Here is a 25,466-nt window from a genome sequence, read left to right as displayed (position 1 = left end):
GGCCACTCCCACTCAAAAGCGCGGGCAGAAACTGAGTGCCTCCCCTGGGATGTACGGACTGGAGGCTGTATGGACCAGAGGCTGTATGGACTGGAGGAAGTATGGACCGGAGGCTGTACGGACCGCAGGCTGTATGGACCGGAGGCAGTATGGACCGGAGGCTGTACAGACCGCAGGCTGTATGGACCAGAGGCTGTATGGACTGGAGGCAGTATGGACCGGAGGCTGTACAGACCGCAGGCTGTATGGACCTGCCAGTCTCCAGGCAGAGGAGCGGCTGCCACTGGAGCTGAAAAACTGAAGGCAAATTTTGACTTTATAGAGAGTGACGGCAGCTCCATCCTTGACCTCCTGAGGCCATTAACTCGGAGGGAACGGCCGTGCCTCCCCCGGCCTTGGAGTGACTCTCCCTGCCACGAGAGAATTTATTAAGCACAGCCTCGCACGCTCCCTGGCTTCCACCCCGCCCCCCGCTTCGGCACAGCCTCCGCCGCAGCCCTCAACGCCCACAGCCAGGCCAGAGCTGGAGTCCCGCCGCCCCCGGGTACAACCCCCCTCGTCAGCGCTGGGCCCATCCGGCGGGATTGCACCCCCCGGTTCTTCTAGGGCTGGCCGGGCGCAACCTGGCTGGAATCCGCTCCCCCGAGGCAGCTATCGCTGGCGTGCGGATGGGGCCTAAAATGGACGCTGCTTGGGTCTGTCGCAGCCTCCTCGCCCCCACCCCAATTTGGCAAAGACCTTCCCACCGGTGTAAATGAGCTTTCTGCTCCCCACCGCCACTGCCCCCCGCGGCTACGCTGCCATGTAAAAAGGTGGAGCCGCCTTATCCGACGGTGGCCCCAGTGAAATTAGTGGCAAAGCTCCCGTCGACGTGGCTGAGGCCTGCCCAGAACCGGGAGGTTGCTGAGACGTCACCAGCCTGTGCCTCAGTTTCCCCACCTGCCAAGAGCTTTGAGATCTGGTGCTGGTGAGTCCAGAAAGGGGGGGAGGGGTGCTCACTTGGCCTGCTGCAGGCCAGTGGAGTACAGCTGCAAACCTGCGCGGGGAGCTGCCAAAGGCTCATCCCACCCTTGTACACAGCGAACGCCGCACGTCCCAAAGGAAAGGGAAGAGCTTATCCACCTGCCTCGCGCCTGGCCAAGCCGCCTCTTCGAGCGGCACGGTGATTAGCCAGACGTGCCCGTATTCCCGCAGCGAGTCGCTTCGCCGGCAGCCACGCGGCGCCTGCAGGCTAAGCCGTGAGTCAGGGGAACCACAGGGGGAAACATCGGCTGCAAGAATTTAATTCCTCAGGTGGAAATCAGAGCACAAGGGACACTGAAAAGTGCCCTGGGAGCTTGGGATGAAATACATCCCCATGCTCTGGGCTCGGGCGTCCGTAGCCGCCTGTGTCAGCGCTGAGGAGCTAAGTGGGATGTAAGTGACACTGAGCCTCGCGCCTGGGGCCAGGTTTTCAAGGATTCAGCAGCCACCAATTTCCCAAAAGCCTCAAGGCCAGATTTGTACCACAACTGAAATCAGTAGGTGCTGAAACACCTGTGAAAATCCCGTCCCCGGCCTCCCTGCAGCTCCCACGATGGCCACTGACGCTCCTACCCCACGAGCTCTTCCAACGGCCCAGCCTCACTTGCAGGGGGTCATCCTGCTGGAGCACTGGCCCCTGTGACCAAAGTTCCCTGTTGTCTTTTCCATCCACGGGTGGATTTTTCCATCCATGTGCAGAATAAATTGTGTTGTGTGCGCCAAGGCATGCGAGTGTGCACCACCAGTAGAAACAAAATCCCCAGCCACGGGCACTCTGCTAATCTGCAGCATTTGACTCTCACCCGAGTGGCCGCACAAGCGCCCAGCGTACAGGGCACACCGCCTGTCGGGCACCATGCTGCAGTGGTGACCGGTGTAATGCTGAGCGTGCATTGCGCCCTGGGGCTCGTGGGTCCCACCGCATTCTCCCGGAGACAGGGGAGCGGCGTGGATCTGCTGTTGTGCTGAGCGGGCGTTGTGCCTCAGTGAACATGCACCGTGAGCGATACGCTCCAGGGCTGGGGGGGACCACGGCGGAGACCTTCATTCAAGAGCTCTGTCAGGAAAGCAAGAGAGGTAGTGCCTGGCTTTTCATCTTCCGCACCGCATGACCCTGGGCTGGCAGGGCTTAGAGCTGCCTGCCAACCTGTGAGCTCACGGGATTGGAAACAGCCGTCTCATGAACCCCTTCCATCAACAAGGCTCTCCAGGGCGCTGGCGTTGCCTGACACCCTCCGTCCCCGCCACTGGTGGCCTGTCACACTGATTGAGAAGCATCAACCTAAACGGATCAGGAGAAAGAGCAGGGCCCGGTGCGGCCACTAGGCTAAACCACGGCCTGTTTGGTCCAGACGGTGCTGGGTCCTGCCGTGCGGGCAGGGGACTGGACTCGATGACTCTCAAGGTCCCTTCCGGTTCTGCTGTTCTAGGATTCTAAGTAACGAAGGCCTGGGCGGCGCTCAAACTTTGAACTCATGTAGCCACGTCCCCTGGAGATGTGGCCAAACCTGTCTGGGAACCTCGGTCCCTCAGGGAGGGGCAGTTCCTCCATCCCTGCTGCTCCGCAGAGGTACAACGCCAGGTGAGCCTCTCGCTTGTCTGTACCTCAGTTTCCCCTTCTGTCCCCAATAACACGGCGAAGATTGTGCGGGCTCAGAGGCTATGGTGAAGGCTCCGTTTCAGCCCCTTCGCTAGAGAGGCAGGTTTCCCGTCATCTGGACAGAATTCCAGCCCCGTCCTGGCTGCGACACTACCTTAGTGGCATTTCCCGCCCCGATTCCCCATCTGTAACACAGAGATAGCAACGCTGCAGCAACCCCTGCCCCATGCCCAGGCCTGCCGGGAACCTCCCAGAGAATCCGTGAACCCGCCTGCCCCAAAAGCACTGACCCTCTCTCTAGAAGGAGGCTCGCCAGTAGCGGTGTGGAGACCATGACACACAGCGGGGTAGTTCTGATGCCAGGCTGCAGGGGGCAGCGGTGGCACTGGCAGGATGAGTCGGTCAATGTTTGAGAACCATTCGAAGGAGGGAAAGAACCAAATGCTAATACCCACAGCCCACTTGTTTATGTCCCTCCAGCCTCTCTGGGTTTCCGCGTTAATTCTGCGTTTTGAGCAGGATTTCAGAGCACAAACGGGATGGAAAGGACAGCTGCCGGGCCCTGCACTTCTTGACACCTGGAAAGCCATCACAGCGACACCCCAGCTGGGAATCCCCCCTGTGGCTCTCACCCCACAGTGCCCCAGCAAAAGCAGGCCAGAGGCGAGTCGGTTTCATTCAGCTGGAAAAAGTTATTGACACGGCCTGAAATCTCCCTCCCAGACAGTCTCTCCCGGGTGCGGCTTTGCCGTGAAGCCACGGCCACGCAGACTGCGGAGAAGGCACAGGGACCGAAGGGGGATCTCGGCCCAGCTGGGAGGCCACCGAAAAAGCCCGATTTTTATCATCTAGCTCGCTAAGAGCCGCGTACAGGGAGCTCGGGTAGGCCTGCAGGATCCGCAGTGAAGAAAGTTGTCAGTAGAGGTGGTTCAAAACCCCGGGGGAAATCCACCCACTCCCTCCTCCCCGCACATGTTGACGGAAAACGTTCACCAGAATTAAAATTCCTAGCAGCCTTTGAGCTGGTTAAAAATAATGGGGGAGGAGGACAGAATCCCAAATATTTTGCTCCAAATGTTTCCTCTCTCCCATGTCTTTCCTCTCCCTTCTCATTGAAATGTCCCCGGAAACCTCCCTCCCCACCCCAGCCAAGGTGCTGTGGTCTGTTTGGGTGAGTGTGTGAAATGATTTGGGGGGTCCAGGGCTTGGCACAACAGTATCGGTATCCCCCAAACCTGCCACTAGCAGCTAGGAACCAACCAAGGCCCGCCATGCCCGTTTCTTTCCCCTCCTCCCCTCTCTGCCACCAGCTCGTCTCAGGCTTATGTGGTCCGATTTCTGGCGGAAGGGCTGGTTTTTTGTTCTGGGTGCATACATCCCCTAGCATGATACAATCCGCCTGGGAGCTACCGTAATGAACCAAAGTGAGATACAAATGTACAGCACCGAGCACCCTGAGGTCGGAGTCTATGACTGCAGCGCCGCTGTAATATACTTAATAGCAATAAAAATGTGCAGGGACTAGCCCAATGAGGTCCCGGTCTGTGACTGCATTGCAAAACGGCTAGTACGCTTATTTCCATTTTAGAGATGGGAAACCGAGGCCCGGATCCCCCAAGGTAACCAATGGGAGTTAGGTGCCTAAATGCCTTTAAGGACTGGGCTTCGGCGACAAGATCTTACAGAGGCAACAGCAAAGCAGGGACAACCAAGGGCCAGGCTGCTCTCCAGACACTACCCCAGGCTTCTTGGATTAGGGTGCAAGGCACCGCTCACATCCAGGGAGGTCCCCATGCGGCCTCTGCCCTTAAAAGCTCCCACACGCCTGGCCATGTGCTAGTGTTGGGGGGCGGGGAGGCTGCAAAGAAACAGAACAGTCGGAGATCCTGGGCAGAGCCTCACCCGTGTCCATTTGACAAGTGCCGGTTCGTGCTCCTTCACCAACGGGCCTCGGCGGCACCGAGCACAGCGCGCTGGCGGGGGTTTGTCAGGGGAGGGGTGTGCTGTGCTAGGAGGCCTGCATGGTGCAGCAGAGCCAAAGGGGTTCAGAGCACGGGTCTCACCGACTCGCCCCGGAACGGGTGCTCCTCAGACGGGTCGGGGTGTTCCCGTGAGCGCTGGGGAAGCGGGCGGCGGACAGGCCATAGCAGGAGAAAGGAACGACCCCCGCCCCATCGTGGTGGCTTCCTCTGGCTGCTCCCAGTCGGCACAGACGGACGGGTCCCGGGACAGGCCACTCGCCCCCATCACGGCCTCGGGGGCTCCCCTGGGAAACAAGGCGCCTGTCGCCTGCCCCAGTGTCCTCTCCCTTCCAGTGCTCTGGGTCGGAGATGGGGCTGGACACCAGCGCGGCTCGTGGGAAAAGCCTTCAGCAGGGAAAGGCGGGGAGGGAGGTTGAAATCTGGCTCCCCGTCCCAATTTTTGCAGCTCAGGGGATCGGCCTGGTTTGGGAAAATGCAGCCGCGTCGTCTAACGTGGGTGCGCGGGGCAGGGAGGCAGGGCTGGGTGGCGAGGCAGGGCAGTGACGCAGAGCACGGTGGCACTGCAGTGCAGAAGTGCACTTTGGTGCGGTAGTGCACGAGTACACTGCGGTGTGGCAGTGCAGCCCAGTGTAGCAGTGCAGTGTGGCATGGAAGCGCAGCGGTGCACTGTGGAAGGGCAGTGCCGTGTTGCAAAGCACAGTGGCACTGCAGCACAGTTCAGGCTGGCGTTGCAGTGCAACAGAGCACTGTGGTGTGCCGGTGTGATCTATGCAATAATGTGGCAGTGCAGTGTAGCAGAGCGCCAGGGCAGTGCAGTGCAGTGTAGGAGCAGCACTGTGGCATGGCAGTGCAGTAGCACAAAGCATGGTGGCATTGCAGTGCAGTAGTGCATGTTGGTGCAGCAGTGCATGAATACACTACGGTGTGGCAGTGCAGCCCAGTGTAGTGGTGCAGTGTGGCATGGAAGCACAGTGGAGCACTGCAGCATGGCAGTGCAGTGACACAAACCACAGTGGCATTGCAGTGCAATAGCACGCTTTGGTGGGGCAGTGCAGCCGAGTGTAGCGGTGCAGTGAAGCATGTCAGCGCAGTGGCACAGTGGGGCGGGCAGTGCAGCAGTGCAGCGTTGCCAACGGTGCATGATAGCGTGGCAGCCCAGCCCAGCAATGCAGTGCAGCTCTGCAGTGCGACACTGCAATGATGGGGGTCTCCCAAGTGCTCCTTTTGCCATACTCCCGCTCGCCTGCCTGTCCGTGGAGAAGGTTCCTAGATTTCAGGACCCCGACCCCATCTCATGCCGCCAGGTCTGTCTGTTCCCTGCCTCCTAGACCGCTGCTCCTGCCCGTCCCCGGGTGGGGATGCCCACCCCCAGCCGCACGCCCCCGTAGCTCCAGCTCTTGGGCCTGGACACGCCACCTCCCGAAGGCAAGCCGAGGGCGAGAGGCTTAAGCACCAGATGTGCCGTCTCATTACGCAGCTCCCTGCTCGGCTCCAGCGCTGACGTCAGGGCCCATCTGGAGCAGGGACAGCCCAGCTCTCCAGCCAGTACCGCAGGGGCGACCCTCCTCCTGCACGTCCCAGTGCTGGCGAGTCACCCTCTGGCCCTGGAGAAGCCAAGCTCCTTGTCTAACCCCCTCTGCTCCTTTAGGGAGTGCGCGCGGCGACCCAGAGGTGGCTGCTCTTCAGTGGGGCCAGGCACAGTGTGCGGCCTAGAGCCCCAATGGTGTGCAGGCTCTTAACTTTGGCGCTGGGAGCATAAATACCCTTGAGATCTGGGTTGGGATAACTACACACCCTGCAGTGGCTGGAATCAGAACCTTTCCACTATGTGTCATGGACCCTGTACTGCTAACAGCAGGTGTTGCTCCCGGTGGTGCACATCTGCACATGCCTCGGTGCACATAATAAAATTTATTCTGCGCGTGAATGGGAAAAAATGAGAGGGACCGCTGCTGACAAGCCTGGAGTGGATCTCGGTGGAGCCTGTATGATGGTTCCCTGCATTGCATGAGGAGCGAGAACCCCGAGGGGTGGCAGAGAGCCCCCTTCGTTACTTCCTGTCCGGGATGGACAAGAAGAATGGGAATGAGAAAGGACGGGGGGGGGGGGAGTTTTCCCCCATCAGCTCCAGGAGTTATGTGGCAGGGAGACACGGACCCAGGCTGCAGCACGGGGGGGGGGGTGATTCTCATCTGGGCCCGTTCTAGTTTGGGGGGGGGCACAGTCTGAGCCCTAGGAGATGTCCCTCCTGGCAGGTTTCTACAGTGTTCTTGACTTGGCTTCAACACGCCCCTCCTCAGCCCCTCCGGATCACAGCCCAGCCCAGCCCCCCCCGGGTCTCGCTGCCGAATTAAACATGTAACAATAATTCATCCAATGTCTAATGTTCAACATTTTGTCAGGATTATCCCGATTAACCCAGAATTAATCCCGATCTCAATGTTAACTGGATTAATGCTAAAATCGGATTAGAGGGGAAACCGGACCCCTTGACTCACGCATGGGGCTGCCTCTGGGAGCCAGATGGCAGCGGGGGCTCGCCAGCCCTGGCAGGGCCCCACCACGCTTTGAGGAAAACCGCTACCCCTGAAACAAGTTACTGATAGCTTCCGAGTCCACTCTAGTCCCTGCCAATGCCTCGGCCCTGCAGCAGAGGAGAGGGAGGGGAGGGAAGAGAAAAGAACGAGGGAGAAAAGGGAAGGGAAGATGGAAAGAGAAAATGAATGAGGGAAAGAGAAAGAGAAAAATTAACAAAAATAAAAGAGAAAGAGAGAGGGGAAGGAAGGAAGGAAGGAGAGAAGGAGGAAGGAAGGAAGGAAGGAAGGAGGGAGAGAGAGAGAGGAAGGGAGGAAGGAAGGAGCGAGAGGAAGACAAGCAGGAGACACAAAAAATGAGACATTTGACTCCCACCATGGGATCTGCGGTCTCCCTGCTCCCGCCAGAGCCCCGAGCCCCCCGGCAGGCAGCACGGGGGTAGCTGGCTCTGCTCTCTGTCCCAATCCCGGCCCGGCGGTACCCAGAGGCCTTCACTCCTCTGCCCACGTGCTGACTGTGGAAAAGCCGGGTTCTCTGCAGCTCATGAACACAGACAGCCCTTGGTTCCCTGCCACCCTAATGCGCATCGGTGACGGTCCCTTCCCTGCCACCGGCAGGCGGCTCCCAAGGGGGTTGCTCTGTGGCCGCTGCCCAGGGCACCTGAGGCGGGGAGCTCAAATGCCACCCCCATGCCCCCTTTTCTCCTGCCTGCCTGTTATGTCTCTTGTGCCCTCCGTCCCCCAGCACAGCACTCCTCCAGCTCTGTGCACCTAGAGCAGGGAGAATCCAGATGCACCAGCAGCAGATACAATTTTCTACTCTCTACGGGTACGTCTACACTACAGCGCTAGTTCGAACTAACTTAGTTCGAATTAGTTAATTCGAACTAAGCTAGTTCGAACTAACGCGTCTAGAACTAAAAACTAGTTCGAACTAGCGTTTTGCTAGTTCGAACTAGTAAGTCCACATTGAGTGGACTCTGAACAGGGCTTAAGGATGGCTGGAAGCAGTGCCGGCAGGGCATAAAAGGAGGACTTAGAGCATGGAGATGCTGTCTCAGGCTAGCCGAGGGCTGCGCTTAAAGGGTCCCGACCCCCACCCCGGACACACAGTTCTAAGGGGTGCCCCGCTTCCAAAGAAGTTCTGGCTTGGAGTGCCCACACTGGGCACATCACACCACTCGGCCATCAGCCCGGCTGCACTTGCCGCAGGCTGCCATCTGGGGAGAGGGAGTAATTGGGGGGCTGCAGGAGAGCTTCCACCCCCAGAAGCCCGCAGAGCCAGCCCAGTCCTCCCCATCGGGGGCTCGTACCCCATTCCTCCCTCACCTCCTTCCACTTACCCTTCCCTAGCCCCTCTTCTTATTGATGTACAAAATAAAGATAACGTTTCTTCCAACATTGACTCTGTCTTTATTGAAAAAAACTGGGGGACACTGGGAAAAGGAGGTGGGAGAGGGGAAGAGAAAGGCTGGGAGAGGGGAGGGCAACTAACATGATCAGGGGTTGGGAACAGGTCCCAGATGAAGAAAGGCTACAGAGACTGGGACTGTTCAGCTTAGAAAAGAGGAGACGGAGTGGGGACAGGATAGAGGTCTCTAAAAGCAGGGGTTGGGTGGAGAGGGTGCATTCAGAAAAGTTCTTCCTGAGTTCCCATAAAGAAGGACTAGAGGACACCAAAGGAAAGGAATGGGTAGCAGGCTTCAAACTAGTAAGAGAAAGTTGTTGTTGACAAAGCAAATAGTTAACCTGTGGAACTCCTTGCTGCAGGAGGCTGTGAAGGCTAGAACTAGAACAGAGTTGAAAGGGAAGTGAGATCAAGTGATGGAGGTTGGGTCCATGGAGTGCTATTAGCCAGAGGGTAGGAGTGGTGTCCCTGGCCAAAGTTTGTGGAAGGCTGGAGAGGGATGGCACGAGACAAATGGCTTGGTCATTGTCTTCGGTCCATCCCCTCCAGGGTCCCTAGGGTTGGCCGCTGTTGGCAGACAGGCTACTGGGCTAGATGGACCTTTGGTCTGACCCAGGACGGCCATTGTAAGCTCAGGGCTCAGGGTCGGGGGTCTCAGTGGACCCCCTTGATTTTCATGCACACCTGCTCCTGGGTGGCCAGGCTGGCAGCTCTCCTGCCCTAGACGGCCACTTTCCTGTGCCTAGTGCGGAGATCGTGGACGAGGTCCACGATGTCCGCACTAGCCCAGGAAGGTGCCCGCCTCTTGCGGTCCAGGGCAAGCTCCCGGGAGCCGCCAGCCTGGTCCCGGCAAGAGGGGGTGGGCTGGGAGGCATCGGGTGGGTGGCTCTGTGCCGTGCCAGGTGCAGGGTCTGCTAGCTGGGTGCTGGCAGGCTTGCACCTGGCACGGGCACCGTAGCCAGCCCGTGCCCCTTTAAGGGGTCCGGGGCCGGGAGGGGGGCATAGAGTTTCCCTGGTGTTGGCCAGAGTGGCCACCAGGGAAACCTGGGGAGGGCTAGCCTCCCACTAGTTCGAACTAAAGGGCTACACAGCCCTTAGTTCGAACTAGCTAGTTCGAACTAGGCGTTAGTCCTCGTAAAATGAGGTTTTCCTAGTTCGAACTAAGCGCTCCGCTAGTTCGATTCAAATTCGAACTAGCGGAGCGCTAGTGTAGCGCATAGGAAAGTTAGTTCGAACTAACGTCCGTTAGTTCGAACTAACTTTCTAGTGTAGACATACCCTACCTGTCTGGCACCTAAGCCAGCTGCCTCAGTTTGCCTCATGGTCAGGCCAGCCCTGCCGCTGCCTGCCCTCGCCATTGGTCGCACGGCGCTTGGGGGCGGGGGTGACACGTCCAAAACCTGCAGCCCCGGCTGCCCTCTGTGCACTGCCCTTCCCAGGGGCCGGCCGACGCTTTGGGACCTGGGGTGGGGGGGGCAGAGCTGGGGCCAGGATGGTCATGTCTGCAGGCAGGCGCCAGGCATGCTGGGAGCTGGCCACGCACTCGCAGGTTTCTAATCTCTTACAGCCTCGGCCGCTGCCTCTGCAGCCCTGGCGGCATCTCCCCGGCAGGTTCCTAGTCAGCTGGGTTCAGCTGCGGCCTCCTTAGAGCTCCCTGCTCTCCCCCGACGCGGCCTCGCCCAGCGGCAGGCCCTGGGCCCGGCACATCCCCGCCAGCGCCTGGAGAGCAGAGAGACCAGCACGTGGCGCAGAGGCGGGGGCCGGCGAGCTCCCCGGGGGCATGGCCAGGGGGCAGACCCCCACGAGGTGCGGTGGCTCAGGGCCCCCTACTCCAGGCTCCCCGTGTTCTGGGGCGACCCGCGTCCTCGGGAGGGGGTGCTCAGAGCCAACCGTACTGCCCTGTTTGGAGGGAATTTCCCACCCACCCCAGGAAGCCCCAAATTGCCACCTGCCTACCCCCATCCCCACCCAGGAGGGAAATGTGCTAGTCGGGGTGACCCTCCCATTGGGCAGGTGCAAGCAGGTGCCTGGGGGGCATGAGGGCAGGCGAGGGGGGCAGACATGAGGCTTTAAGGGGGTTGATCAGCAAATGGAAGGGGGAAGAGCAATTGGTCACTAGGAGGGGGGACAGGAATCAGCCCAGAGAGGCAGCGTGTCCAAAGGGGGCCTCTGGAGGACAGAGCCAGGCCTCGGGAACTGGGGTGGGGGTGGGGGGTTGCCAGCGAGGGGCTGTTGTTTCTGGCTGCTCCCCAAATCACGTGGGATCCAGGCTCTTCCAGCCCCTCACTGTGAGACTCCAGCCCTTCAGCCCCGGCACCGAGCGGACTCACCATAGCAAATGCATCACGGCATCCCCCCCACCCCCGACCTCTGCCTCCCCGGGGAAACGTCGCTGCGGCTGGTGCTTCCATGGCCGGGCCACCCCGGGCCAACTGGAAACCGGCAAACGGGATGAGAGTCATGCAGCTGCACCCAGAGAGTCCTAGAACCGGTAGGGATCTCGAGAGGTCGTCAAGTCCAGTCCCTGCCCTCCCGGCAGGACCAAGCACCAGCTAGACCACCCCTGACAGGCGTCTGTCCAACCTGCCCTTAAATATCTCCAGAGATGGGGATTCCACAACCCCCCAGGCAATTTATTCCAGTGTTTAACCCCCTGACTGGCAGGAAGTTTTTCCCAATGTCCAACCTAAACCTCCCTGGCTGCAGTTTAAGCCCATTGCTTCTTGTCCTATCCTCAGAGGCCAAGGAGAACAATTTTTCTCCCTCCTTGCAACACCCTTTTAGATACCTGGAAACCGCTATCACGTCCCCTCTCGGCCTTCTCCTTTCCAAACTAAACAAGCCCAATTCCTTCAGTCTTTCCTCATAGCTCATGGTCTCCAGCCCTTTCATCTTCTCTGGACCTTCTCCAGTTTCTCCACATCTTTTCTGAAGTGCGGTGCCCAGATCTGGACATAAAACTCCAATTGTGGCCTAATCAGCACAGAGCCGAGCAGAAGAACGACTCCTCGTGTCTTGCTCACAACACTCCTGCTAACGCAAACATCCTTGACTCCTTAAAATGCCCCCTCCTCTCTCCTGCCCCACAGTCTGTGTTACCAGTGACCTGAGCCGCACAGTTGAGACAAAAGGCCATCGGGGGGCGCGGGGATGCGTGTTTACTGCAGTCTGGAGCAGGAATGGCAGGGTTGCAGCAGCTAAATCTACTTGCTATTTGCCCATCTCACCCAAGTAAATGTCACTGCTGTGTGCAGGATTGGTTAGGCAAACTCCTCGAGTCCCACATCCATGAACAAATCTCTGCCCACACAGGGCTTCACTGATGCTGCAGGCTGTGGCCATTTGGAATGTGGGACAGAACCCAGGTTGCTTCAGGGCCCTGCCATTTATGCTAAGAGAATCTCCTTTTGCTGTTGGCAGTATAGGACTCATGACACACAGGTGAGACATTTCACTTTCATTCAGCCATGGGCAGCAAAGCATCATTTTTCTCTCTTTCCGCCTCATTACATTTGGGTAGTTCAGTAACTTTTATTCTCTTTCATCTGACATTTCCAAAAGCTCTGGGGTGCAAAAGGAGTTTTACCGGAGGGGCTAAAGGGACCTCTCTGTTCAGGCCCCACGTGACATGAGTTTGAGACGGCCTCATCCCTCGTCTTAGCAGGCATCTGCCCACATCACAAAGTCAATTTGGCTTGGAGAGCTGTCTCTGCCCGGGAGAGTTCCAGGAGAAAAGCGACGGACCCTGCGGGCCGTGGGTCCAGACTGATGGCCATCGGGCGAGCTGTGCACGAGAGGCTCAGGTCTGGATAAGCAGGGGCGGGCATGGGGGGGGACAATGGTAGATTTGCTCAAAGGCTGCCTGCTTCCTGGTTGGCACTTTATCCACCTCTGCCTTCCACATCTGCCAAGGGGTCCCCAAAATTCCACACACAAGAGACACCCCATGGCCCTGGCACCCCAGGGGGCAGAAGGAGGGGCGAGGGCTTCACCAGGCTCACGCCCTGTCTTCCAAGGGTGGGCTCTCCTCCCCGCCGGGATCCCTGGCCTCGCGCCCGCCAGACGGGCTCTCAGCCCCCGTGGATTGCCTCCTTCCCAGCCACGACCGGCGGGGGCTCAGGAAAGTCACGGAGAAGAGCGAAACTCCCCCAACTCACCGACAAGGCCGGGAGCCTGGGGGCAGACTCCGCTCGCCCCATCCCGTTGCCTGGGCGGCGGTTGCTAGGTAACCGAGCGGTTGCCGGTTGCCAGGCTGGCCAGGATGAGGGACTTGGAATGTGCAATGGGAGGAGGGGACCGGAAGCGCCATGACAACAGCCCGGGGAGGGGTGGGGCAGCCGGGCGGAGGGGAAGGCTCAACCCCAGAAGGCCGGGGGTTAGGATGGGGGGGGGGGGCAGGCCCACGGCACAGACCCATGGAAAGGGGGGATGCAAAGCAGGTGGGGGGGGGGAGGCTCCAGCTCTGACAGTGACCCAGGACCACTGGCCCTCTGTCGCGGCTCCCATCCCCCTGCTGAGACCTGGGCAGGGCCTGGAGAACTCCCCCCCCCCCCCCCAGCTCCCAAAGCATTTCTCCCGGGGCTGATGGACACGAGTGAGCGACAAGCAACCTCCAGACGGGCTTCCCCTGGCTGCTCTCTCCCTGCCAGCCCAGCCCTGAGACCCCAGAATTGCAGCCCATCCCGGGGTGGGCCCCTGCTGGACCCCACCCTGGGAGTCCCTCTCCCCACGCCTGCCGCTCCCTCCTCCGCCCCCCTCGAACACCTGCTCCCAGGGAGCCTCCTCCAGGCAGACAGAGCAGCGCCCCCGCTACGGCCCCATGGCTTGTGCCCCTCTGCGTGGTGGGGTCGGTTCCTTGCACGGGGGCAAGCGATTTAACCCCATCGGCGGGGGAGGGGTCCCCGCCTCCCTTAGGCGATCCGGCCCGGGGGTGCCGCTAGGCCTCGCTGCAGCTCTCTGCTTCCCCGCCAGCGCTGGGAGCGAACGTCACCCGGCAGCCCCACAGATCCGGGCTGCGTCCTCCGGAAAGAGGCACTTCCCGCCAGCCAGCCCCTGCCGGACCCCTCCCCCCACCGCGCCGGGCCGGGCAGCGCGACCCCGCGGCCGCACCGCTGACCTTCACCTGGTGCCGCAGCATCGCTCAGCCACCGCGGCTCAGCGGGGAACGATGCTGGGAAACGAGCCAGCTCCGCACTGAGCCCCAACGGGACGAAGGCTCGGCCGGGCGCTGCCGGGGGGAGGGGAAGGGCAGCACCCTCGCCCCTGCCCGGAGGGGCCCGTGGGGCGCAGGAGCAGGAGCGGACCATGCCCAGAGCGATACAAAGACTTTTGCCCTCTGTCCTGTCCAGACCATCGCGAGTTAATCCCCACTGCAGCGCGCGTGTCATTAGCCTCCTTTGACAGCTGAGGAAACAGACACAGGGTGCCGGAGTGACTCACCCGGCCATCTGCTGAGTCTGGATCCGGACCCACAGCTCAGGGCCCCAGCTCAGCACCCTGGCCCCAACGCTGCCCCCTCCTTGCCGGGGGGGCGTAGGAAGCAGGAGCCGTTCCCCAAGGGGACTAGCGAATACCACCGCTCCTATTGCACCGTGATTGGAGCCAACAACAGTCCCGACCTTACGAATATTCCCGCTCGAAACCTCCTTAAGCCCGGCCGAGGGGGGGACTCCGGGTTAGCTGGGGACCAGACGCTGGGGGCAAAGCCCGGAGGCAGAGACGGTCTCCAGGAGGGGGGACGCCAAGTCCCACATTTCCCGCCCGTTCCTCAGGCTTCCCGCTGCTCCCTTAATGCCGCGTCATCGGGCACCTCGCCCGGGGGGGGGGGTTCCAGGGCGACGGAGGCACGGCCACCACGGCGGAGCCCCACCAGGACGGGTCAGGGTCCGAACGACCTTGGAGAGTTTCCACCCTGACCCCCAGCCACTCCTGCGCCACCTGCCCCGCAAGGTCCCTGGGATGTGGGGGAACCACGATTTTCCGTGGAGGAGAAAAATCAGATGCGCTGTTGGCCACGAGCCAGAGGATCCAGTACTGCCCCTTCCCGGCAGCTACCTGGCCCAGAGTCCCGCTGCAGGACGGCCCCGGCGCGATTTTAAGGCCATTCTCAAACAGACCCCCTGCTCTTCCCCAGGGGTCGGGCCAGCCGAAGGGGGAGTCAGACAGCGCGGCTGCTCCCTTGGTGAGTCTTCGAGAGCTCTGCAGAGCCCTAGCACAGGACAAGGGCTGCGCCCGCTCCGCACCAAGGGACCAGGGAGCCAGCGGGGAGACAAAATCCGTTGATCTCAGAGCACCAGACCAAGCGTTCGAGTAGCACCAGGGCCAGCTTCCATGAACTGCCCTGCCCGGGGAGCTCACAGCACCATGCAGCAAGGAAGCAGGTGTTCTCCTTACTTTACCGATGGGGAAACCGAGGCACACAGCGGGGACACACGCCGCAGCCAAGCAGGGGAGCTGATGCACCAAGCCTTGCTCCAACCACTAGGCCAAGCTGCCTTTGAAGGCGCCAAGTTCTAGCGGGAATTATTCTCTGCCCTTCCCAACGCTGGTCAGGTGCGCTGGGATTTCCTCTCTCCGAAGGCTCCCAGGCGGGTCTGCTCCAAGATGCTCCAATCGGCATCCCACAGCGCCTGCCGCTGGGCATGCCAGGGCTTTGACCCCCCCGGGCGAGATCCCAAACCCTCCCCCGCCTGGCCGGCCTCCCAGCAGGCTGAGCAGCCTCGCCCCTGCTCACAGCCCGACGCGCCACCGTGCGGTCGCAGGCCCCCTCCCACCACAGGGCAGCCGCCGAGCTGAAGAGCCCAGATCACTCTGAGCTGCCAACTCTCACGTGCTGCCGGGCCGGTTTCCTTCCTCTTTCCGAGCCTGTGACCAGCCAGGTGCGAGGCACCTTCAGCCGCTGGCTCAGGGGGTGTCCACAATGCACGGCAGGCCCAGGCGCAGGCTCCGGTTTGAGCCCCCCTGCAATCCACGCCCAAACCCGCCCGACGTGGGTCAGCAAGCACGGAGAACCCAGGGCCTACGTTCCATGCCAGGGGCGGGTCTGAGCCCGGATGCCACTGAGACAGGTGTGGGCACAGCTCTAGCTACAGACCAGAGTCGGAAGGTCTGTGACCATCAGAACAGATGGTCCTGTCTGCCCACTGTGGCCAATGCCAGATGCCCCAGAGGGAATGAACAGAACTGTCAATCATCCAGTGAGCACTCACTCCCAGCCTCTGACAAACAGGGGCACCATTCCTACCACCCTGGCTAATAGCCATTGATGGACCTAACCTCCATGAATCTATCTAGCTCTTTTTTGAACCCTGTTTAAAGTCCTGGTCTTCACACCACCCTCTGGCGAGGAGTTCCACAGGTTGACTGTGCTTGGCGTGAAGAAAAAACTTACTTTTGTTTGATTTAAACCTGTCACCTCTTCATTTCATTGGATGCCCCTAGTTTACATTAGTAAATAACTTTTCCTTATTCCGTTTTTCCACACCAATCATGATTTTATAGATCTCTATCTTATCCCCCACCTTTGTCTCCACTTTTCTAAGGTGAAAAGACCCCGTCTTTTTAATCTGTCCTTATATGGGAGCTGTTCCAAACCCCTCATCATTTTTGTTGCCCTTCTCTGAACCTTTTCCAATGCCAATATATCTTTTTTGAGATGAGGCGATCACAGCTCTACGCAGTATTCAAGAGGTGGGCGTCCCATGGATTTATAGAGAGGCAGTAAGATATTCTCTGTCTTATTCTCCATCCCTTTTTTAATGATTCCTAACGTTCTGTTTGCTGTTTTGACGGCTGCTGCACACGGAGGGGATGTTTTCAGAGACGACTCCGAGATCTCTCTCGAGTGGTAACAGCTAATTGAATCCCCCTCAGTTTGTACCTACGGCTGGGATTGTGTGTTCCAATCTGCAGTCCTTTCATTTACCAACTTTCAAATTCATTTGCCATTCTGTGGCCCGCTCACCTAGTTTGGGGAGCTGCATGGCGCCAGGCGGACACGCTGGCATGGCTGAGACCTGGCTCCGGCCGCTGGACGCCCCGGTTTACAGAGGCCTGTGGACACGCAAGACCAGCCGTGGAAACGGCCCACAAGCCCGGATCCCACAGGCCTGGTACCACGCAGTGTAGACCCCCGCCGAGACCAAGGCAGTAAGAACTAGGATGCTGCTCTGTGGCAGCCGGGAGCAACATCCCCATCCAGCATGCATGCGACAGGGGCCAGCTAAAGGCAGCTAGCCAGGGGGAAGGATTACTCCTTCCCTGTAGGACTGCACAGTCCGGGGGCTAAGCCAGGCACCTTGGAGAGGGGACACCCACATTCAAATCCCTGCTCGGAGCCAGGATGTCAAGTCCCATTTCAATTAGTTAAAGATGAAGTTTTACTGGTTAACCGATTACATGGGGGGGGGGGGGATGGACAAGCTGACACCCCCCCTCCCCCGCTGTGGATGGGGGCTACTCCATCTGGGCTGCCTGCGGCGGGTGGGGGGCTGCTCCATCGCCACCAGTTCACCATTAACCACGAACACCCTTACACGGAGCCGCTCGGTGCTCGCATTCCACCCCTCGTGCAAAGACAGACACGGTTTTCATGGGGGGGGGCGCAGTGGTTTTAAAGCGAACAGCAGCCGGGGGCCTTTGGGGGCAGAGACGGGCTTTTAAAACACATTCCCCCTCCTGCACCCCGCTAGAACCCCCCCCCCCACACACACACACAAAATATGCTCGTGCACAAGCAGCAAATAGTGAAGCGGATCGGTCTGACCTCCTGCCCTGTGGCCCACCGGCTTTTGGCCGTCCCAACCCGACTTGAACGCACAACTCTGTCCTCCCTAGGCGAGCGCCCTAGCCCCTAGGCCACGCGGGAACCTGCCCCACCACCTTACCGTCAGGGCGCCCCTGCACGTGGAGGGCAGGGGGGACTGGTGAAAATGGTGATAAAGAACAGGGGAGGGAGAGTTCGGCTTTGGAACCCTGGGGGTTGACTAGAAAGAGGCCGAGGGTCTGAATTATTCATCTGCCAGTCCACAGCCATGACCTAACACCCGGATGAAGAATCTCAACTGGGCTCTTGAACCCTGGAACGGGCTGAATCCGTCTCCACTCGCTGCTCTGCCCCTGCCATCAAGAAGCCAGGAGGCTGGTCTCTGTGACACCCGCGTAAACCCGGATTTCAGCACCTCGCCTGCCAACTTGCGGCGGGGACAGAGAACCGAGAGCTGCACATGACCCAGGCTCGTCTCCCCAGACACGCAAGAGCCCGTCCTGCAGAATCGGCAGCTGCATCGTCCTTGTGAGCGCCCCCCGGTCCTTAAATCAAACCGGGCACTCGCCACACGCTGCAGCCTTGCTCAGGAATCCCAGACCTGCAGCCCTCCCGCTTGTGCACACTGACGGGGCGGGGAAGGGGCAGAAAGCGCATGCACGTTCAACAGAAGCAGGGACGGGGGAAAAAATCAGAAATACTGACCTTAAAGCTCCAGTAGTTGGGTTGCTAACAGAAAAAAAACCAACAAAACAAACAGAAAAAAAACAAAACAACAAAACAAAATACCATTAAGATTCTTCTCGGAGAACAGTTGACTTTAAGCGGCGCGACCGAGCGTGGGTTCGTTTCTGTTTAAAGTCCCCTCCTGTGGGTTTTTTAGCGCCGTGCCATGGGTGGGGGGAGGGCGCGGGAGTCAAGGGGACCATGCAGCTGGCGGAAGGGGACAAGCAACGGGAGGGTTTGATGCGAGCCAGGAGTCCCACAGGAGGGCGGTGGGGACCGTAGGATGCCAGGGTTGGATTTCTAGGAAGATGCCCCGCAAAGTTCGTGCGTCAGGTTGGCTATTTCCAAAGGCTGATACGCTCCCACCCAGCAAAGAAGCAAGCCAAGGAGCGTATCTCCAGGGAAGATTTCTCTCCTGCCCTCACCCAACCTTCTGCCCCGGCAACCTCTGCAGGGCAGATCCGGAGGGCAGAGACCAGAGCAGAAGTAGCGGGTGCTTCTTTAGGCCATGTCTACACTACAGGGAAGATGGATTCTGCCGTGGTCAATCTTCCAGGGCTCGATTTAGCGGGTCTAGTGAAGACCTGCTAAATCGAACACAGAGAGCACTCCCATGGATGCTGGTACTCTTGTGCTTCGCGAGGAGCAAGGGACGCCAAGAGGAGCTTTTGCTCCGGTCGCCCTCCCGCTGCGTGGGCGGCGATGCAAGATACACCGACTCCAGCGACATCGTTAATATCGTGGGAGTTGTGCGTCTTACGTTGGACTTCCCCTTTGGTGTCGGCGTGGCCCTGAGAGCGTTTGCAAAGCAAGGAGCGTCGCTAGCATCCTGACATGGTTTGGGAGCAACGGTGGCACACGAGTTCCTGCACAGGACGTCTACCTTGGAACCGGTGGGAGGAATTCCGGTGGCAGCGTAAACACTCCCTGCTAGGTAAGGCCCTATTTGGATTTCAAGGGGATCTTCAAATATCAGCAGCAGAGGGCACGTCTACACTACAGCGTTATGTCGAAACAACAAGAGGAGATCCACACGCAGCAAGCCCCGTTATTTCGAAAAAAAATTTGTAACAGGTTTCTTATTCTGGAACAAAACCCCCTTGTTTCACGAGGAATAACGCCCATTTCAGAATAGCCGTGGTGTGGATGCGCCACTGCTGCTATTTCAAAATAGCTGCTCCCCGGCGCCATTCCCAGTTATTCCTCCTCAGTGCTTCAAATCGAGACAGCACGTCCACATTAGGGAACCCTGCCTCGGGCTCATTTCGAGGCTTTCCTGTAGCGTGAGCGCGCTATTTTGAAATAGTAATTTCAGGGGTTACTATTCCGAAATAACTTATTTCGAAATACTCTTGTAGCGTAGCCATACCCTGAGCGGTGGGCAAGACATGGAAAATTGCAGAATGAATAATGGACCTCTATTAATAGCAGCTCTATTAATTTGGGAAAGCCAGAGAAGACCTAGTTCCAGAAACGTTTGCTGGGAGGTTATAAACACTCAAGTATGCTATGTCAGAGACATTTTGTTGGCTCACCAGACATTGCAGCAATATTACAGTCCTTAAAAAAAATCAAATCAATCCATCAATCAACAGGTGACCGGTACAGGACACAATTAAGAGACGCCCCAACCCAACTGCTGTAGAAACTAGTGAGGCTACAACTTGCCGTTTACCTTTGACGGGCACGGGTGGGGAGCGCGGGATGAATGACGTGCACAAGAAGCGTGCACAACGGCGAACGGTGCCCAGCTAATTGCAATCACAACGGTGGCGGCAGCTTCATCTCGCGGGAGCCGCACAAGCCACGGAAGCGCGAGTGATGTTGGGTCTCAGGGATGTCAGCTGGTGGCTAAGCGGAGGTGGGTTTAAAGCCTCCCTCCAATGCCCTTTGGCGCTGTGCGGGATTTCTCCCGCCGAGGATCCCTCGCCTTTTAAACACACGCACACGCCCAGCGCCCGCCGAGCTGCGCAAGAAGGGGCAGCGGAGAGGGGGCAAGGGAGAGTTCCCGAGGCTGAGTTTGGCACCGTTGGCCAAACCCTAGGTCACCTGGGCCCAGCTGGAGCCAAGCAGCAGGACGAGAGCTCGCCTCCTGCTGTCAGCGCCGAGAGGTGGAGTTAAGGATTCCCAGACAGGCTCCAGTGGCCAGCTCCACACCCCACCCTGAGGGCCTCTCGCGACCTGCAGCTATAGGTGCCCACAAGGAATCTGGTTCCTGATCTTTAACCCAGGAGATGAGGGGCCGGGAAGGGTCCCCGCTACGCCCCCAAGGCCACTGCTGGCGGAGCGAGCGGCACCAACAAGGGTACCCGCCGGGTGGCTTTGCTCTCCAAAAGCAGGACACAATCAGCTCCAAGGCGTGATTCAAGGTGCCCCAGGGAGGGGGAGCAAAGGGCTGGAATCCCCGGGGCCTGAGGCGATGAGGTCCTGGCCCGGCTCAGGCTTGGCATGGCCAGTGCGGGAGGCGTGGGGGGGCCAGTTGGCGTCTAGAGGACAATACGAGTCCGGCGGGAAATGAGCCACCCACGATCACTGAAAACACAGAGGACTTTGGACGCTGGGTTCCTGCACAGACCCCCCACCCCACCCCGCTGCTGCCGAAGGGGCAAAGCCAACAACGGCGGGGCAGGAGTCTACAAGCTTGCCAGGGGCATCACACAAGGCCTCCTTACCCCCCAGGCCTTTCTCTAGGGATATTGACCAGCCACTGTCAAGAATCCCAGACCAGGGCCATATAAGTCAATAGTGACTGATCCCGGCCTGCCCCCATGCTAACTCCAGGCCCACCAACACCCCTGCTGGAGGGAGTTGTTGCATCCTGGGCTCTGGAGAAGACATCTATCCTGTATCTCCCTAGACAGGGACAATCCATGGGAGTCGCCCTGCAGGAGGAGAAGAGTCCAGGGTTTTGGCCCAAGAGACATTGGCATCTGTCCCATGGACGAGAAGACCTCTCCAGGCCCCTTCCAGCCCGACCCAGCTCCTCCCGTCTCTGCCAGGGCAGCCAAGGGCCCGGTGATCCTGCAGGAAAATGCCCACGGCACCGTCTCCGAGCTCAGACCAAGTGACCCAGGCTCCCAGGGAGCCGTGCAGATATTCGGGCTGGGGCCGGGGCTTGGAGACCCTCCCCCGACCGGTTACAGAGCCCGGAGTCCAGTCCAACGCTGAACGTCTGCACCGGACTTTTGAGCGCCGCAGCCGGAGCCCCGTGGAGCTGGGCCGGCCCCAGCCACCTTTGAAAGCCGCGTAGACGATCCCTTCGAAAAGGCCGATACTCCACTGGCCCTTCAGTCCTGGAACTGTCAACAGCTGACGAAACTCTCACCGGCCGGTCGAGGGACACAGAGAAACCAGAACCGCGGTGACGCCGGGCGTCTATCCGGCGCAGAGCCTGGCGGGCGGACCGTCCCCGTTGGACTGCTGTGAAAACCGAGGCTCCGTCTGCAGCCGTGCTAACAAGCGCTAAAGTAAAGCGTCTTGGTAAATCAGTTTAGTCAAACTGACCGAAACCCCCACGCGCCTATGTCAGCCTCCGAGCGGCGCGGCGCGGCTCCGCTCAGCACCAGACTGGAGCAAGCCTTTCTGTTCAGACTGAAGGCTTTGCCCCGGACACCCTCAACCAGTTAAACAGGCGCCGCTCTCCCATGCCGACACGGCCCGAGTCCCTGAGGTCTTTAACCCTGCTAAGTACAACACAAAAGCCCCTTTGCTGGGGCCGCCCTGAGTGTGGGAAAGGCCGATGGATTTGAAAGCCTCACCAAGGTCGCACAGCGCAGTGCAAACCACCAGCGCAGAGGCTCGCACCAGTGTCGTGCGAGGCTCGCACCAGTGTGACTTGCCTGGACTGCCTCAGGCGTAGCTTTCCTGCATCTGCTGCAGGCTTTGGCCCAGGGGCAGTTTTCCCACGCCAGCCCCGTTCCGTCAGTGCTCTGACTTCCGGGCACCCTTGGCAGCTTGCCCCCGACTCCCCTGATGCCGGACACTGCCGGGCTGGTCAGCGACGTGTGTCCCAGTGTCCTCCCTTAGCCAAGCAGTGCTCCGGAGACGAACCTCCAGCGGACCAGAGCGCATTCAGCGCCACCTTTCCTGCAAGAGCCACGTCCACTCGGCAAGAAGCGAGGCTGGTCCCTCGGCAGGTGGCTTCCTTCGGCTGGTTTTGGAGCCACAGGCTCCCTAGGGGGAGAACTACCCTACCCTGCTGGTGGAAGAGGAGATGGACGTAAAATACCATTCTGCCCAGTCCTGGCAGGGTCCCGGTGAGGGGAGCCGGCCACCTGAGCAACCACAGCACCTCCCGCCATTCCCATCCCACCCACCTTTGGGTCTGGCATATTGGGTCTCTACAACCCGGCGCCATGGGGATCTTCCAGCCGTGGGCAGCAAATCAGATGCCCCTGGAGGCTTAAGAAAGGTGGTGGCCTGAACCCCTCTGTTTGTGGGACCAGAGCCAACCGTGAGTAAAAGCAGGAGGTTGGGCGCACTAGCAAGCCTGGGGTTTACAGATGGGGAAACCGAGGCACGGAAAGGGGGCGGGACTTGCCCAAGATCACACAGAGATCCCAGTGGCAAGACCTAAGGTTGCCTAAGCCCCAGTCTTGTGCCCCCGCCCAGTCCCTAGCTCGGCAAAGCGCCGGCGTCCTGCTTTCAGGGCGGAGACCCGCGACGCCGGGGGATGAAAGGTCTGTGCTGTCTTGGCAATCGGACCAGGGGCTGAGGGAAGGCTCAGGCCCCAGGAGAGTCAGCCGTGATCCCCAGCACGGGATTCAAGAGCTTTTCTTCTCCAGCCTCATTGTTTGACTGCGGCTCTTGCACCGTCATTTTCCTTAGCCCCTGCTACGGCGGCTGCTACCTCCCACCAGGCCTGCGTCTGTTTTATTTATCGTTTGAGGCTGTGTGGACGAGTGTCTCGCATGTGGGCTCTGTAATGCCTGCCTCCGCCTCACAAACATACACGTCTCCCATGCGGGCTCCATAACTCCCGTCTCGCACGTGGGCTCTGTAATGCCTGCCTCCGCCTCACAAACACACACGTCTCCCATGCGGGCTCCATAACTCCCGTCTCGCACGTGGGCTCTGTAATGCCTGCCTCCGCCTCACAAACACACACGTCTCCCATGCGGGCTCCATAACTCCCGTCTCGCACGTGGGCTCCGTAATGCCTGCCTCCGCCTCACAAACACACACGTCTCGCATGCGGGCTCCATAACTCCCGTCTCGCACGTGGGCTCTGTAATGCCTGCCTCTGCCTCACAAACACACACGTCTCGCATGCGGGCTCCATAACTCCCGTCTCGCACGTGGGCTCTGTAATGCCTGCCTCCGCCTCACAAACACACACGTCTCCCATGCGGGCTTCATAACACCTGTCTCGCACGTGGGCTCCATAATGCCCATCTCAACACATCTCACATGCGGGCTCCATAACTCCCGTCTCGCACGTGGGCTCCATAATGCCCATCTCAACACGTCTCGTATGCAGGCTCCATAACTCCAGTCTCCACCTCACAGACGTCTCACACATGGGCTCCATAATGCCCGCCTCCGCCTCACACACGCGTCTCACACGTGGGCTCCGTAACGGCCGCCTCCGCCTCACACACGTGTTTTGCATGCGGGCTTCATAACACCAGTCTCGCACGCAGGCTCCGTAATGCCTGGCTCTGCCTCAGACACGCTTCGCACGTGGGCTCCATAACTTCCGTCTCTGCCTCTCACACACGCACTCCTCACTGAATGCAGCAAGGATCCTGGCGGCATCCCCGGCGGCAGGAGAGCGCGCGCCGGGGACACCCCGGACACGGCCGGCGGGGCTCACGGGGCGTAGCGTCCAGGCCAACGCAGCCTCGAGGGCTCGTCGCCGCCGTGTCCGAAGCGGAGCCATTGGGGGTCTTGGCCAGCTTGCTCTCGTTCCAGAGAAGCGCCTCCTTCCTGGGGGGCCAGCTCTCCTTGGCATGGGGGGCGCAGGGCCCCAGGGGTCTGAGAGCAGCGTGCCGGGATGGGCTGCCCCCAGCTGCCGGAAAAGCGACCTTGGGGAGACACGAGGGAGGCCGGACGGGGGGAGAGGAGTGTGCGGGGCCCAAACACAATGGGGGAACACACAGACAGGAGGGCAGGAAAGCGAGGAAGCCTGGCCAAAGCCGGGGGGGGGGGGTCAAAGCCCGTTCAACGAGGGCTCCAGAACCCTCGCCAGCAGCTGTCCTGCGGGGCCGGTCTCCCTCCAGCATCCCCGGCAGAGCAGGACGGGGCCTGGGAACAGCTCGGTGGGGAGGAGCCCAGGCTAACGTGACCTTCGTTCCCCCAAACGGGACACCCCTTGGGAGTCTGAAGGCCCCTGCGCTGTGCAGGGCTGGTCTGACCCCTCCCTGCCCCCCCGCCAGAGGCCGGCCCACAGTGCCCCCGCCCCACGAGTGCAGGGCCACTCCAAGTCCTTTATGTCTCCCACCCACGCAGGGCCAGGATGAGGTCCCCCTCCGGCCCAACCCCCCCCCCCGTCACCTGCCCAGGCCTCCCTCCCCCACAGCGACCCTCCTTACCCCCGCATGTCGGGTTGGTCCGAACCCACCCACGAGTGGGGCCAGCCGGCCCCCACCACTTTCCCTAGCTCTCCCTCTAGCACAGGACTGAGGTGGCCCCCGCTAGTGGTCGCACCCCCCTTTTTGGGCAAAGCTGGGTGTTTGCCCCATTTGTTCTTGCAATGGAGGACGACAAAGGCCCAGTTTCGCCAGGACGGCCTAAGGCAAGGGACCGTCCCAGCCAAAACGGGACACACGCAGCCCCGCCGAGGCTGGGGTGGGGGTGGGGGACAGAAATCTGGGACTGCCAGCCTGGTCCCTCTCCCACAGGGCAAACGGGCCGGGCTGGAGCTCGGTCACCTCCGCGAGCTTGGCTCTCCTCCCCACAGAAAATGGGTCAGTACACGAAATCACCTCCCACCCCTCCCAGCAGAAGGTCGTTATTGGCTGGATCCTTTCTGCCATCAGATGGGTTTTCTGACGCCTTTCTGGGGCATTGGCGAGCAGTGATCCCTGTCAGCTGGACGCGTGGGCAGCTCCGGAGAGATTCCAGTGCCGCCCGGCTGTTTGCAGAGTGCCCACAGCTCCACTGGCATGTCTCCGGGTGGTGCACATTCGCACATGCCTCGCTGCATATAAAATTTATTCCACACATGGATGAAAGACATTAGCGGGAACTTTGCTGGTCCCTATGGCAGATATTCATTGAACTCGGCTCTACCCGTCACTAGCCTGAGGACAGAGTCGTTAGAAATAGTGTCGGGGCAAAAGGTTGACGAACGCGCCAGCCCAGGAAAGCTCCCGGTGCACCATTCTACCAAAGCCGTGACTCAGTAACTCTGGCTGGGGAACTCACCACCCAACCCAACCCCCGCCCAGCACTGCTGTTTGCACAGGAGCAAATAATGCTGGGGCAC

At 59.8% G+C, this 25,466-nt stretch overlaps 1 protein-coding gene across 8 annotated transcripts in view; it reads right to left on the bottom strand.

Moving 5' to 3' along the window:
* The window catches only part of SRCIN1 (SRC kinase signaling inhibitor 1), a 174,437-nt gene that overhangs the window by 47,703 nt on the left and 101,268 nt on the right, over positions 1-25,466 (bottom strand). For 6 of the 8 annotated variants that reach the window (XM_075911739.1, XM_075911738.1, XM_075911742.1 and 3 more), the window contains exon 3: positions 18,017-18,040. The exons of the other annotated variants lie outside the window; for them this stretch is intronic. In XM_075911739.1, coding sequence (XP_075767854.1) covers positions 18,017-18,040 — 24 coding nt within the window. The remainder of the gene's footprint in view (positions 1-18,016; positions 18,041-25,466) is intronic. 8 annotated transcript variants of the gene reach the window in all.

Source organism: Pelodiscus sinensis, chromosome 29 (genome assembly GCF_049634645.1).
Source record: "Pelodiscus sinensis isolate JC-2024 chromosome 29, ASM4963464v1, whole genome shotgun sequence".
NCBI classification, from domain to species: Eukaryota; Metazoa; Chordata; order Testudines; family Trionychidae; genus Pelodiscus; species Pelodiscus sinensis.
The sequence above is the reverse complement of the archived record's forward strand: the minus strand, read 5'-3'. Positions and strand labels throughout refer to the sequence as shown.